This window comes from Rhyacophila brunnea, unplaced genomic scaffold (genome assembly GCF_057557595.1).
Source record: "Rhyacophila brunnea isolate RB1 unplaced genomic scaffold, BYU_Rbru_1.0 scaffold_2, whole genome shotgun sequence".
Classification (NCBI taxonomy): domain Eukaryota; kingdom Metazoa; phylum Arthropoda; class Insecta; order Trichoptera; family Rhyacophilidae; genus Rhyacophila; species Rhyacophila brunnea.
Window position 1 is genome coordinate 46,864,047 of NW_028232859.1, and position 16,341 is coordinate 46,880,387.

Here is a 16,341-nt window from a genome sequence, read left to right on the forward strand (position 1 = left end):
CAATGCAGTTCCACCACGAATTGACAGTTAACAAAATAAAAGATATTATGCAAGGGTTAAGCCTTATTTAGGTATTCGGTTAAATAATAATGACAGATTCGTACGCTACAATTGTTTGCAACTCTTATTAAATGCATTAATATAATCGCACCATGAGTGTAAAACCAACGCATCTGCAAATTTTTCAATTTCGAGATTAAATGCAAAACAACTGCAAAAGTCGTGAACCTGATAATGTAAAAGTGAAGTAACTGAAAGAACATGCAATATAATGTAGATATAAACCAAATATTACGGTTTTTTTAGAAACTTTATTTATCCTAAAAAAGAAGACTTCAAAGCCTAATATATCCAAGATATGTCTTTTGCAGATGCCTTGGTTTTACACTCACGGTGCGATGTATGCAGTGGCGTCTCGATGACTTTCTAGGTGGTGGGGTTTAGCCATTAATTATTAAATATACATGCATACCTACTTTCTCATATTATATATTATGTACCAAGCTACTTATAAAAATTGCGTTTTATTAAATAAAAACAACAATACCTTGCATAATAATTATATTAAACTATAATCGTAGAAAATTCGATCACTCTTGAATAACCACTAAGTAGTAGAATTACGTAAGTAGGTAGGCACATAGTTACTTCAATAGTTTGTGGTACGAGTAAATATGTTATTCTGCATGCATTCCTATTATAGCCGATAGCGAAACGTGATTTGTTGGACCTTCCCAAATACTGGTATTTTGATTCCTATTGACAAAAGTGTCTGAAATAATGTATGGTAGAGGTAGAGGACTGACTATATTGTTTTGCCGAAATATTACCTAGGTACTTCAATATTATTTCTTCTTATTCGGCCATATCCGCCCCTTAGTTGGAGCATATGGACACCACGCGGCGCCTCCAAGAATCCCTGTCGCATCCCGTAGCTCCACCGTATGCCCGTATACACTCTATAGTTTTTCCTGAGGACGTGAATTATTGGGTCCCTTATTCTCACCAAGAGGATGTTTGCTAAAATCTTTCCCGGAACACCGAGTTGCGTAATGCCTCGGTAATTGTCATAGCTAAGAGGGTCACCTTTTTTGTGAAGTGTGATGATTTCACCATTCACCCAGTCCCTTGGACAGCCTTTTTATTCCCACACCTTTGTCATCAGATGAAACGTAGGGTGCAGGATTGCGCTCAAGCTGTACTTGAGGAATTCAGGATGAATCCCGCCTCCTCCCGATGCCTTTTCGTTCTTGAGCCTTTTCACAGCCGATTTTATCTGGGTGTGCGTGGGCGGGCAATCGGAAATGTCGGTCGCTCGGGGAATGTCCAAAAGTAAAGCTTCCGCAGATATGTCGAAGGGATCCAAAGGGGGTTCTGATTCTGCGTCAGACTCTATTGCTCCATTGGGGCCACGAATGGCTCCGGGAGTCGGTGGTCACCTGCCGCAGACTTCACGGGTGATTCGGAATAGTTTTCTGGTGTCATGTCTGCTTGCAATATTATTTATCGTAGGTATTTAATATTATGTCTTATATAGCAAAGGGTACCTATTTAATTTACATGGTATGATTATGTTTCGCCAGCTGAAATATATGTGGGCATATTATATAATATAGCTTGTCAAAATACTACTGCCTTCTTATTTTTGTAGTGGCAAAGTCTCCACACTACTCCGATTATTTAAAGCCTACCTTACTAAGAAAAATAATTTTAATTGGATATTGACGTAGTGTTTACATAATAAATTGATTATTTTATATTCTATAAAAATAGTCTAATTTGCCAACGAGACCTATCATATATGTAGGAATTTATTATATATATTAAAGATCAATCTGCAAAAGTTTAAAAAACATACCACAGCGCGCCATCTGTCAACATACATAAATATCGGATTATTCGGCAAGGAATGGTGATGTTTTTTGTTTGGACTTAACGTAATGTGACCTGTAACTCTATTATTTCATTCTATGAAATATTGTAGGCTCCTATCGCAGAGCCTAAAACCTTTGCGCATAATATTGTTGTCATGACTGCACTTTGTCCAAAATTATTAATAATTAGATAATTTCTATGGCATTTAATTACACCAAAATATACAGATTGTTCTTAAAAATTCAAAATATTTTTTTCTGATGATTTTTGGTGTGTATAAATCTTTAGGAAAATATGTAATTATTTAAACTCTTCACTCAATTTTACATCGTCAGTGAGTTTTTGAATTTTCATCGAATTAGTGTGTCGTTCGCATTGGTGTGTAGGTACCTACCTATTCATTGGTAGTAATATCGTATTATCTTCTTATTTCCCGTAAGCACACCTGACATATTGTGTGCTGGTTTTCTCAGATCTTCACAGCCTACCACTTTCCAAAAGTCACCCTTGCCATAGACCGTGGATCCCTAGTTTCCCTAATTCTTTATACGTGTCCATTTTTTTTCTTCCCCATCTGACCAAATTACCCAGATATTTTATAAACTTGGCTTATCACTTAATATTCACAACGTATAAATATTGTTTTACGACACAAATTTCACTCACATGGTAAGCTTTTTCTAATGTCACTACCGAAATTTACGTTTGAATTTTTATAACGTTATAATAATTATTATTGTCAATACACTGTAGTGGGGATGCCCCTAGAATAAATGAGGTTACAACCAAAAGGGTTTCTCTCCATCACATATGTACACGCTGTGATAAGATGTTAAAATTAATTACACCGTTTTCAAGGGGTATGAGGTATATTGTGGGTAAGAGTATACTGAAAAATTTGATGCATTGTTTAAATTATAAACAAAAACTTTATTTACCTTAATTTGAACATTACAAAGTACATGATGGGAATTTAAAACATGTAGAGAAACTTTGCTTCTAACATAGGTACTCAATTTATCAATTATAATATTACAAAAACTCAAATGTATATCTCGGTAGGCATCTACTCATATTTTATAAAGCTCATTGTGTTAGTGAAACGCGTAGGTATATATATATATATATATATATCAACATTGGTTAAAATATATGGTAAATACCAATTAGTGATAGACTCAAAATATTATGATTTATCATTAATTAGGTAAGACTACGAAGCAAATGCTAAATCTCTTTAATAAATATTAATCGGATGTGTTATTTTGTTATATATCTACGTTTTTAGGCTTCGCTATATATTTGGTTTTGGCTGTGTATGCTCTGGCCTCGATCCCATATGCCAGGGTTGGCAGACATTTTTAAAAGGGTGAAATAATATGCCAATAGGCAAACCCGAAAATATTATTATCATAAGTATGTACCTACTTTCATTAAGAAAAATATCATTAATTTATTGAACAAAAATAATGATAATAGTAAAAATAAGTGAATCTTGAATGTCATACCAGGAAATAGCTTTACATTCGTTCAAGATTATTGCTTTTTTCAGTTCGTTCTTATAATAAGGTCGATAACTTCAAACTTCGAGAATATCTTCACCCAGCGTTACTTTAATGTAACATTGTAGATGTTAGCGGTGCATTCTGAATTCAAATCGATATATTTTTGACATTCAATTAAATATTGTCTTCAGACATTTTTTTGATCCAAAATGAAGGAGGTACCCGCAAAATTCAAATACTGTTATATTTAATTTCATTCCATTGTTCTTCTTCTGTAATGAATGATAAAGTATGGACATTTTGAAATGTTCACATCTCGCGAATTAAAACGCAAATTTGTCTATTTTTTTTGCGTTGATTCTAATTTTCGGCAAGAATTTTCAGTGCTCTAGACTCTAGAGCAATGTTTCTTAACCTTTTTACATCCGCGGACCACAAAAAAATCAAAAAATGTTTTGCGGACCATCAACATTGGAATAAAATAGGTAATAAATATTTATATTTACACGGTGTATCTATAGTCTAAGATTTACACTATTTTTGAAACAATTGTCGAAATTAATGCAACCCCACTTCAAATTTTGGGTCTTTAGGTATACCACGCCCCCCGTCCTTCTATGAAACGATTTATGACTATATACAATAGTGTCATTCATTCCGGAAATGACTTGTTAATTCATTGTGAGCCCTTGTAGGTGCACGAGTTCTGAAAGATATTTATTACTTGAAATTTAATATAAGCTTTTAAAAATGGATACTAGCTATTTTTGAACTACAGAAAATTTTTGCGACCCACCCAAAAATCTTCGCGGACCACCGGTTAAGAAACTATGCTCTAGAGTCTAGAGCTTACCGTTTCGTAGCCTTCGAAAAAATATCTATATTATATATTACTTATATAGATAATTATATACTTATTTATAATATATAGTTCATATCCGTCCATATAGTTCATATCAGTCGTCGTAGTGAACGATTGATTTTTAACTGCTTGATTAAAATTCACTTTAAAATTTAAACTTTTAAAATAATACAAGCCGCAGAAGACAATCAACAGTGTGTGACGTGTGTAACACAAACGTATTGATTTATGGTAACATACATGTTGATTTAAATGTTATGCATTCTGTTGATGCCAGTGTCGTGATGAATTAGCAGTAATAGCCATAATTATTAGTGTTCCGCACTAAACGATATTATTTACAAGTACATTCTACTACAATATTTGCGATGCCGTGTGCTAAGCGCTTTGACAACTGGAGCTGGAGGTGACATGGCGTGCAACATATTATGCAAATCAACCTTCCACCAACAGTGTGCTGGATCACCAGCATCGATACTCAAAAAAATTACCTCCAGCACCCGATCAAAGTGCGGTAGCTGCAGTGATACTACTCGTACCCCTGCTAAATCTCTCATTGATTCTCAGAATTTACATGATCATCCAGCTTAACTGACATATTTAATGTGGTTAAGGTAATTCAAATTGACATTTTGAAAATTAAAGATTTAATTTTATTAATTAAATACTTAATTTTTATGGGCGATAAATGTTTGTCCTTCGACAAGAAGTAAAAATGCTCAGTGGGATCGTCTCCTTAACGTTGAAATAATTGGAATTCCAGAAAGAAAGGATGATGACCTTCAAAAAGTTGTCTCTTTGCTACGGGCCAATGAAGCATATTATATTCTACTTAACTATTATTTTATTCAACGAATAATTCACAAGATTTAAGAATGTAACAATCTAAATATTGAACATACATAATTTTGAAAACACTTATTTTCTCTTATATTCTATTATATAGAAATAGAAAGAAAGAATAAAAAAAGAAAATTGAAAAAAATATGACACCCAGCAGGAATCCAACCTGCATCTCTCGGGTTTCGCGCCCATGTACATATACCACTATGCTATCGGCAGCATACTTAATTGCGACAAATTTTAACTTTATGATCGAGAATGCCAATCAGGCATTTTGTTACCAGGAATATAATAGAAAATAATATTGGAATTCAAAATTCTTCGCGGAGAAAAATCAATGACAAAATACTTCCCGCGTTTCTTATGTTAAAGAAAATGGCTAGGCCTTTTCAACATTATGGGTCACAGACTCTCCTGCTAATCCGTCATACTTACTTTTATACTCTGTCACACGTATATGTTCCATATGATTGGCGACATATTTCGATTAGGTTTCCTCTCTTACACAAATTCTGAAATGTACCATTTCTTGCATCACATTTCTAAATTCATTTCCATTGAAGTGGGAAGCCTTATTTAATTGAATTATTGAATTATATAATGCATACGGTAACATTGTGCACTTTGTTATATAGCTAAGAATAGAAAGAATCACATCGAACTTGAATTGTGATCAATACATATATTATATTGAATCATAATTTAATAAGGTAAATAAAATTTGTATTAATAGCAACACTTTAAACCACGGCTGCACATAATTTTTGTATGTGGCTTTATTTCGAACCTGGTGAATTCGAAATTCAAATTATGCCAGCGCAAACTAGTACAATAGCGTCAGTATATTTTAATATTATTTAATAATGTAGAGTATATCTCTATATATATAAAAATCTCGTGTCACGATGTTTGTGGTCGAACTCCTCCGAAATGGCTCGACCGATTTTTATGAATTTTTTTATGTATATTTGTTAGGTATGAGAATAGGTCAACAAGTATATTTCATACCGCTAGGTGATTAGGGTATCTCTATCCAGAAAAATTTTCTTTTATTTTTTTGACAATTTTTTTTTTGTATTTTTTTTATTATTTGGCATAAAAAATACCTATAACCTCAAATTTTCACTTTCCTACCCCCATCCTCCCATTTTTTAATCGCGATTTTATTATTTTTGTATGAACAAATTTAACCGTCGTTCGTATTTCAAACAGAACGAAATTATTTATGTTGTTGAATGACAGATGGCACTACGTCCGAGAAGAATTCAAGAGAAGCGTCGCGTCATTTTGACATTTCATTCGGCAAATCACAACGCAGTGCGTGCAAAATTTTGTACGATTTATTTTAATTTATCTATTTTTATGTGCGTGTATTACAGTTCACAATGCCAGCAAGACGCAAGGGGGGCCATTTGGGCCGTCGAACGAATAAACCAACAAACATGCGAAATAGTAGAGTAGAAAGAACAGACGAACAAATCCAACAAGATAACAAAAACGTGCGTGTAAGCATGTCGCAATTGCGTGCATCTCAATCACAAGAGGCACGAGCTGAAAGAAATCAACAACGACAATTGGAACGGAGCCAAGCGCGCCGGTTCGTAGTTAACACACGCAGAGTAAATGACCGACAACGCCAACAAGTACATCGAACATTTACATCCGCTTCGTTCCTTCAACTCGCATTCGAGTACGAGCCAGATATTGAATATTCCGCTCATCCGAAAGTGCTGATTGGTGCTATGGACAAAGAATGTCCCCATTGTCTGTTTTTATCGGCGGTCATCGTCTACAGTGCTCTATTCCTCTTTCTGTCATCGATCCCATCCCCACACACTTACGATACATTCGTTACTTTTTATTTAACAACCAAAATATTTACTAGAAATAATTTATATGGCAGAACAACGTTTGCCTGGTCAGCTAGTATTTTTATATTTTTATACATAATAGCCGTTTCTACAATGTTTTTGTACGAACATTATAATAATATATACTTATCCTTATCTCATACCACATTATTATTTTATAATCCTTGTGTTTTGATCAAAATCGTGAAAAACAGGCCTATTTGCATCGCATGTTATAATATTGCATCCAGTGACAGGAAAGCTATATTTTTAATGGGTGCCGGACGAAATCCCGAATGCTGAAATCCCGAATGGCCGAAATCCTGAATGGCCAAAATCCCGAAAGCCTAAATCCCGAAAGCCGAAATCCCGAATGCCGAAATCCCGAATGCTGAAATCACGAATGGCCGGAATTTCGAAGGCCGGTATCCCAAAAAATAAAAAAAATACTAACAGTACTAATTGCGCAATCTTAACACTTATCTTGAATTGCGCAAATTTTACAAGAAAGACAAAAAACCATTTTTTGTAGAACAGATGAGTTTTTGTCTCTCCTGTAAAAATTTGCGCAATCTTAACACTCATCGTGAATTGCGCAATTTTACAAAAAACCCATTTTTCCACAAAAAAATATTTTTTTCGTCTCTATTATCTTATTTTTCGGGATTTCAGCCATTCGGGATTTCAGTGTTCGAGATTTCGGTATTCGGGATTTCAGCCTTCGGGATTTCGGCTTTCGGGATTTCGGCCATTCGGGATTTCAGCATTCGGGATTTTGGCCTTCGGGATTTTGGCCTTCGGGATTTCGACCCAAACCCATTTTTAATATGAAACCTCTTTTATACACAGTTTTATTATATGTTTATTTATTTATTAAGGTCAACCAACAGGACCAACCATAGAAGCATTCAATTTGAATGAATGTAAGATACACGATACATGAATAAGTGATGGATCCAATTATTGAAACAGAAGGCTCATTAGATTAAATAGTTTTTTTTTTTTTTTTTTTTTAATAATAACCATACCCTTGCTTTTTCGTACAAGGTGGTTGGGTGGGTTAGTTGCATTGATGTGGGGCTAATTAGGTGCCTCCATTTATATCTTTAATTTTCTTTATGGCCAGGATTAAATATTTTGTGTAGTGTTCTTGTGTTGTTCTATTGCTTAGTGCTTCGTGAGGCTTTTGGAGGTCAATTTCGTGATTATGTTGTCTACATCGAGTCCTGAGAGTCCATCGCTCCCTTTCTAGTATAGGGCAGTCGTTGATGACATGCCACACAGTTTGAGATGTGTTGCCGTCACATGGACAACAGTCGTCATCCCTCAATTTAAATCTTTTTAGATAAGCTCGCACCGATCCGTGGCCTGTTAGTATCTGTGTGAGTTCGTGTGATATTTTTAAGTTCCTGGCAAGAGTGATGGCACAGTTTATGTTTGGAATAAATTTCTGCGTTATTGATCCTGTGGCGGATGTTGTGTATCTGTGGTTCCATAGCTCTATGGTATCTTCGTTTAGTTTTTGTTTTGCGTAACTCAGAGGGAAGTGTGTATAGGTTAAAGGTCTTTTGTCTGTTGTGGCTTGTTTAGCGTATTTATCAGCTTCCTCGTTTTCGGCTATCCCTGTGTGACTTCTTATCCAGAAGAATCTGGGGTTTGTTCCTATCATTCGAAGCTGTGTTGACAGTGTTAAAATGTCTCTTACAAGTGGGTGTGTCGATGATGGGTTTTGGAGAGCTACCAGACTGGATTGGCTATCTGAGAATATGTTTACATAGTCGTGTCTGTGGAACTTTAATCTTTTGAGTGTCCACTCGAGAGATTCTCTGATAGCAAATATTTCTGCTTGGAAAACAGTGCAGTAGCTTTCGAGCTTAAATTTTCGGGGTGTTATTAATGTTCCATTTTCGTAGGCTACAAAAGCTGCCCCTACTTTGTTATCGATTAGACTGCCATCTGTGTAGATCTCCAATCCTGTGATGTGGTATTTTGTTTTAGTGTCTTCGTCAACTGTTCCTATGTGTTCTATATTTTCTAGATGTCTGTTACCAGGATGTGGAAGTTGTGTGTAGTGTATTTTGTTTTCGTATGTTCTGTCTGTAGGTAAGTGTCGGGGAAGTATGTGGCTTGTTTTAACTTGGTATATTCCTGTAAGTTCTTGTATTTTTATATCTATTGGCGCTATTCCTGCCAGGGCTTGTGCTGAATTCAGTCTTTTTTGGATCGACTTTCTGTGAGTTGCTTTATTCCAGACCGATGCCGCGTAAGTTAAGGTTGGCTCCACAGCTCCATGATATATAATTTTTAAAACTTCAGGAGACGCCCCCCAAGTGGCTCTTGCTGTTTTTAAAAAGAATTTTCCCATTTGAGCTGCTTTCTTACATATGTAGTCGACGTGTTTCGCCCAATTGATGTGCCTGTCTAGTATTATGCCAAGAATTTTAAAGGAATCGACCAACTCTTTCGGTTTTTCTTTCCACTGGATTTCTGGTGTTCGTATTTTCCTTTTGTTGATAAACATTATATTTATCTTAATATCTGAGAAGGTTAGTTTTACGTCTTCACCCCATGAGTTTACTTTTTGAAGCACGCTATTGGTTTTTAATTCCAGTTCGTCGGTGTCTTTTGCTGCTATCAATCGTCAGCAAAGGCTTGTATGTATGTATTGTGGGGTAAGAGTATTGTTAATAGACTGTCTAAGGCGATATTCCATAGTGTTGGGCCACAAGTTGAGCCTTGGATGCAACCTTGGGTTTGGTCTTGTTTTATTTCTTCGTCTGCATACTTTAGTTTTACTTCCCTATCTTGTAGATAACTGCAAAACAGTTTGTACAAGTTAGGCGGTGTTGACTTGATTGCAAGGGCGTTTTTTATGTGTGGCCACCATGCGTTATCAAATGCACCTTGAATGTCTAGGGAAATTGCTATGAGTGATTCTTTCAATTCGAGATGCGTTGAGATTATGTGTACGGCTTTGTTTAGTGCGTGTTCTGTTGATGTTTGAGGGGTAAAGCCAAACTGTTTAGTGCTCAATTTGTTGTTTTTTGTAAGATGCCAGTGCACTCTCTGAATTGCTAGTTTTTCTAGCACTTTTCCGAAAACGGGAAGGAGGCCGATAGGCCTGTACGATTTTGTGTCCATAGCATCTTTCCCAGGCTTAGGAACGGCCTTAATGATCGCTATTTTCCAGGATTTCGGGAAGTGAACGAGTGTCAGACATTTATTGTATAGTAGTAGAATTTCTTCAGGGAAGTTTTTTGCGAAATTTTGGCAGATATCTAATGTGAGGTTGTCGTGTCCAGGTGCCTTTTTTGGAGTCATATTCTGTAAGGCGGATAGGATCTCAGTAAGTGTGAATTGGATATCATCCTCTCCGCCCGGAATATGGTTGTCTGATGTGTGTCTGATGTAGTGTTGAATCGGTGTATCTGTTGTTGGATCATCGTATGGAAAGAATTTTTCCATTAGGGCTTTTGCAGAGTCTTTTGCGGATGAGTGCTTTACTCCCTCTGTAGTAAGTGTCGATTGAATATTGCTGGCATTAGTTTTTTTTGTTATTTTGTATAGCGAAGACCATGCTGTCATTGGCGTCTGAGATTCATAAAATAATTTAGCGCTTTTAATTTTTGCTTCCTCAATGGCTGTTTTGTATGCTTCTCTTTTGTCGATATAGTCAGTGAGCTTTTGTGGTCGCATGATGTCACTTGAGTTCTGTAATTTCCGTTTTGATCTGAGAGTTATTCTTTTCATTTTTGTTAATTCAGCGTTCCACCAGATTGGATTTTTCCTAATATCATGTTGCGTTTTTTGTGGGAGTATTTTATGGCATGCGATAGAGATTGCCGAGGTGACCGTTTCCACTGCAGTGTCGAGTTCAGGAGTTGTATGTATGTTTTCAAGGAACTGTTTATCTATGTTAAGCTCGGCCATGTTTTCCCTTGTCAATTCATTTATTTTTCTCCAGTCGGTTTTTTCATTTGTTATAAAAATGCGTGTTGAGTCGGTCATGGGTGAGAGTACGCTAATTGTATTGTTCCAAGTAAAGGTGATTGGGTTGTGGTCTGAGATGGGGTTGTGTTGGTCTTCTACTGTCCAGTTAGCAATTTTGTGTGTTGTGTTTGGTGAAGAGATAGTGATATCGATATAAGATTTTAAATGTTTCCCGTTCCGCCAGGTGCTGTAAGTTGGAACTGATCCTTCATTACATACGTGCCACCCAATGCTGGCTAGGCAACTGATGATCTCATCGCCTCTTTTGTCATTTTTCGGGCTCCCCCACCAGCTGCTTTTTGCATTGAAATCTCCTCCTATTATATATTCGCCTTTATCTTTTCCTAATTTTTCAATTTTTTGGAGTGTTACCAATGTTGAGGATGGTGGTGGTATATAAATTGATCCAATCGTTAGCTGCAAGGTTCCAGATTTCAAGGTTGCAAATGCATTGCACTGGTCAGATATGTCGCTTCTCCAAAGAAGGCGGAGGTTAGGATTGGAGATGATTATTACGGCTTTGCAGGGGTTTTCCGATATTCCGTCGGCCTGATATATTGTTAGATTATGGGGAGATGTTACTCTGCCCGTATTTCCGACGTAAGGCTCTTGAAGAAGTAATATATCATAGTATTTGACCTGAGCTATTATGTGATCCATTGCTGAGCGGCATCGCTGAAGATTTTGTTGAAGAAAAATAATTTTTTTGACTGCCTTATTCCTAGAAGTTTGATTTTTCTTTTGGTCTGATGTCCATTGGTCGACTGTTGCTATCTGGCTATGACCAATATTGGCGTGTACTAATTTTATTTTAGCAGCCATAATCAATTGAGTTGAGAGACTTTTTTAAATATGCTTCTTGTGCAGGGCATAGTTTTTCCCCTGTTTTGTGACTAGCGGGCTTCCCATAGCGTGTACAAGTTGCACATATTGGTGTTTTATTAGACTGTGGACACTCGGTAGATATGTGACCCTGTGATGCACAGTGGGAACAGACTTGAGGCTCTTTACAAAATTTGCTCGGATGTCCATACATGCAACATTGTGTGCACAATGTTATACCAGTAAAGTCACGCACTCTGTGTGACGACCATTCAAAATAGCACCGACCTTGTTCTATTAATAGGTGCCTTACTGCTGGTTGGACATAAAATACTCGGTGACATGTAGGGCCTTCTCGAGGTCCTGCAAGATGACTGCGGATGGTTGTTTTTGTGAACACTTCGGCAGGTAATTGTATTTCGCGGATTGATTGATGAATGCCTTGTAGGAAGTCTACGTCCTCAACTTCCCGGGGTACATCATAAATGATTATACGTGGCAGTCTTTTGGGTGGGATTTTTGCTTCCAGTTTGTTTGATGTGAAGCCTGGTGCGGCTGCTAGGCGTTCTGAGTCGGACTCTGTGGCAGTATTTATTACGACCCCACGATTCTTTACCAATCGTACGCCGGTAATTTTCACTCCTAACTCTTTGGGATTTATCGCTTCTTGTATGATGGCCTTTGTTGATGCGGAATCTTTTATTTCGTCATTTGTCGGGAAAACCAGTACTGCAGGCTTGGTCGGACGTACTGCAGCGCCTAGACGGGATATAGGTGGTGGAATTGTTTGTTTTACAGCACCTGCATATGATGAAGTGGAACTTTTAAAGGCTTTCATTTTTATGAGTGCCATTGCTTGTCGAACAGTTCCTTCATTCGTGGAAATTTGTTGTGCTAGAATTCTAGCATATGCTGAATTTTCTGCTGATTCGGCAACTGTTGCGGCGAACAAATGCATCAGTGTATCCATCTTGTCTAGGATTATTGTTTTTTGTTCCTTTAGGTTTTTAGTCGACAGAGCAGCCAGTGCTTCCTTGATGGAAATAAACAGCCCATTTGCTTGATTCAGCAGTTCAGTGGAATTTATTTTTGAGCATATCTTGGTACTGTTTGGTTCTGAATAGGTTGGTGTTCTCTTAAGAAGCGTACTGGGGGTGAATGGTGAGTCTTCCCTCGATGAAGAAGAGTCATCCCGGGTGTCGCTATTTATGAGTCGGCGTCGTGGAGAACGCCGCTTCTTCAGTTCGGTGTCACTCATTTTTTTTTTTTATGCGTATTCGAGTGTGAGACCTTTCTCAGTGAAGTTGATAACCCCTGTTGTTCGACTGCTACTTCTCATTAAGTATTAAATTATTGACATTTAATGAACCAACATTCACAACAGCACTAACACTTAATTGCAGATTAACACTGATTGCTTAATTACACTATCACGTAAGTAGTTTTGCTTGATGTTTGCACTGCGATATAAATTTTAGCTTTAAATTTATTCAATTGTCATTAGTTGTTAACAGTTATATTGGCACTATTAAAATTGGTAATGATAATGGTTCACTAACGAGGCGCGGTACAACACAATGTACGTCCTACTCGCTCAGCGTTTCGAACTTACTCTCAGATTAAATAGTTAATACAGTTACTATAACTCGTATAGAGTGGAGGGGGAAATTAAAAATGAGTAAGCAGGTAAGTACTAAAAAATACTAGATAAGTAGATCACAAGAGAAGAAAAAAATACAATTAACAATAATATGGTAAGTGTGTAGCGTTGAAGCAACTAATTTTGAAAGAGTCAAGAGAACAAAACAGTTCCACTCGACCTGTGTGATGATTCACAGTTTTGTAGTGTTGAGCCACCGGACAATAGTGTATCAGAGATGAGTGATTGTGTAGTTGTGAAAATACGAATAGTTAATCTGAAAACGCCCACTACGTTAGCTGGTTAAGGAAATACAAGTAGGAATGGTCAATTATTCCCCTATACCAGTGGTCGGCAAACCACGCCTCGCAAGCCACATGCGGCTCTGTCACAAATGCCCTCTGCCCTATTTGACATGGCTACAAAGAAGAAGCAAAGAAAAACGGAAGACGAAAACCGTGAATTTAGAACCGAGCCACACCGGGCGACTCTGGTCTCGAGACCAGACCGATGTATGCTTGCTTGCGCGACTACTGGGCGACCCATGTAATATTTCATACGTTTAACTGACTCATACTACTCACATGAAGATATAGGTAAGTATTTAAACAGTTCAGCAATAAAATAAAAGGGGATTTCGGGTAAGTATATCAAATATATTTTAAAATGGCAACACAGTACCCTCAATGATGAAAAAGTTATTTTGCATATTGCAATGATTACTGTCATAATTCCAACATTTTATCAATAAACAAAATATCAGAATAGTTTTCATACTGCAAAGGATTATTCAAACTAGTGGTGTTGTACTAAACATAGTGCTGAGTAGCTGTTTCAAAACCCTTAATCACCGTAAACCGTCCTCTTCTCCAATTTTCCTATACTAGCCCATTTTTCAATATTTGAACAGATTATAAATTTTTAACAGCAATGACAACGATCATCGATCGGCAAAAAATCAAAGCGATGGGTTAAGAAAATCAGACAATATATTTTCTCATAATCACTTCGGAATTGGACTGACTAATCGTTTATTTTCACATTTTATACTCAGTTTTTTTTAAGTTCTCTTTTTTAAGTTAAAAATATTGTAACATAATATTGAGTAGAAAGGTCTGGAGAAGTATCGAAATATGATCCGTCATGGAAAAAAGTCCCATATCGCCGATCCGGTACCCTCCAGTCCACAACTCCACTGATTTGGACATATTGTATTTTTAACGATTTTTATTTTGACTTTCATTTTATTTATAGATTTATGTTAGAATAGGGATTATAAATTATTATGTTATATTATGTTAGTATTTCATTGCCACCTTAATCTAATTTGAATATTGGTGACTTGTTATGTTTCAATATAACCTGACCTGGATTTAACATGATGTTAAAAGGGCAATATAGCCCATGATCTCTTGTTAGTGAAATAAGTGTAAAGGTCTTATTCCAGATTTTCACATATTGAAAATCATTGTAACACCATTGGTCAACATCGATTATGTTCACTTTTTCCAATGGCAATAGATAAAGTGTATGTACAAGTTTGGAACAAAAAACAAGATTATCATTTAAAAATTTATTTTTTAAATTCAATTTAAATTAAAAAAAAAAAAAAAAAATAGGACACTCGGTATGTGTACTATCACCCCAAGGCCCTTGAGTGTTGAATCCACACGTGAATATAACAGCAAATGGACGTGTTTTAAAATGTTGGATAACTTATTACTTGCTGTCATAATAATATAATAGAACATTTTTATAACTTATAGATACACATAATTGATAATTTTGAGAATAATTTAATGATCATCAAACTTATTCAAATAAATCATTTTATTTATATTATAGGTCAAAAAGCAGACACGATCTAGTCATCATAAGCTTGACATTAAAAGCTGTAAAATTAAAAATAGTTTTCATTAATTTAAAAAAAAATATTATATCCGTGTAAATATATGCATATTATAATGTAAGTATATCATTTTAAAAGGTGAACCCGTAAATCAATTTCATTGATTTCCTTCATTTATAAAATAATACACACTCATTCCTCGATTAAAGCGGTTCACTTTTACGCGGTCGAGAATAAAAAAAAAACATTATAAGCCTGACGCATAGCCGCTCGGCCATCGTGGGCGATGTGGGAAATGGACTATACAAATACAATGTGAATTCAATTAAAATCCTAATTGTTCTAGGATGAAAAAAATCAGATATTGACAACAAATTGTTGGATAACACAAAGATGGACTGATCATAATCTGCAGTGGAACTCTTCAGAATTCGGTGGCGTTGAGATCATACGGATACCATATCAGCGAGTTTGGAGACCGGACACTATACTATACAATAAGTACGAACTTTATAATAAATAATAATTACACACACGAACGTATGTATAAAGTATCATATTAATTGTAATAAATGGCTTCGTTTCTGGTATACTAGTATCTAGTATCATAAAATTGATGCATCTTTTACATATTTTCTTTCAACTTATGTTTTGAGTTTGTATTAAAATCTTCTTTATATTAGGTTCATAATGTACTTATTATAATTGTTTGAAAATGTAGAATTACGTAATTTTATAAAAAAACACATAGCTGGAATTGATGTTAATTAATGTCTGTCAAATATTTTATAAAACTTAAAATTAGTGAACCTACCTCAGAACCCTCAGAAATCTCCCAATTTGTAATTTCGTAGAAGTCAGATCTAAGATTTCAAAATATTTATTTCATAATTATTTTTATATTAAGTAGGTAACCATATTGTATCTACCCATTATAGTAAACCCAGTCGTCAAAACATGTTTTCTTGACTAAAATTTTATAAAAGGTATTCCTGATATATCAGGAATGAGTGAATGCAAACATTGCAAGGTCTACTTAGTACATATTGTGTCCTTTAAACCTCAGTAGGTGAGTATCAAATTGAATCATTTTCAAAGGTAATTAG

At 35.8% G+C, this 16,341-nt stretch overlaps 1 protein-coding gene across 1 annotated transcript in view; it reads left to right on the forward strand.

Annotated features, from left to right (window-relative positions):
• LOC147072422 (acetylcholine receptor subunit alpha-like) overlaps window positions 1–16,341 on the forward strand; it is an 81,838-nt gene that overhangs the window by 51,248 nt on the left and 14,249 nt on the right. The window contains exon 11 of the mRNA XM_085947315.1: window positions 15,582–15,736. Coding sequence (XP_085803441.1) covers window positions 15,582–15,736 — 155 coding nt within the window. The remainder of the gene's footprint in view (window positions 1–15,581; window positions 15,737–16,341) is intronic.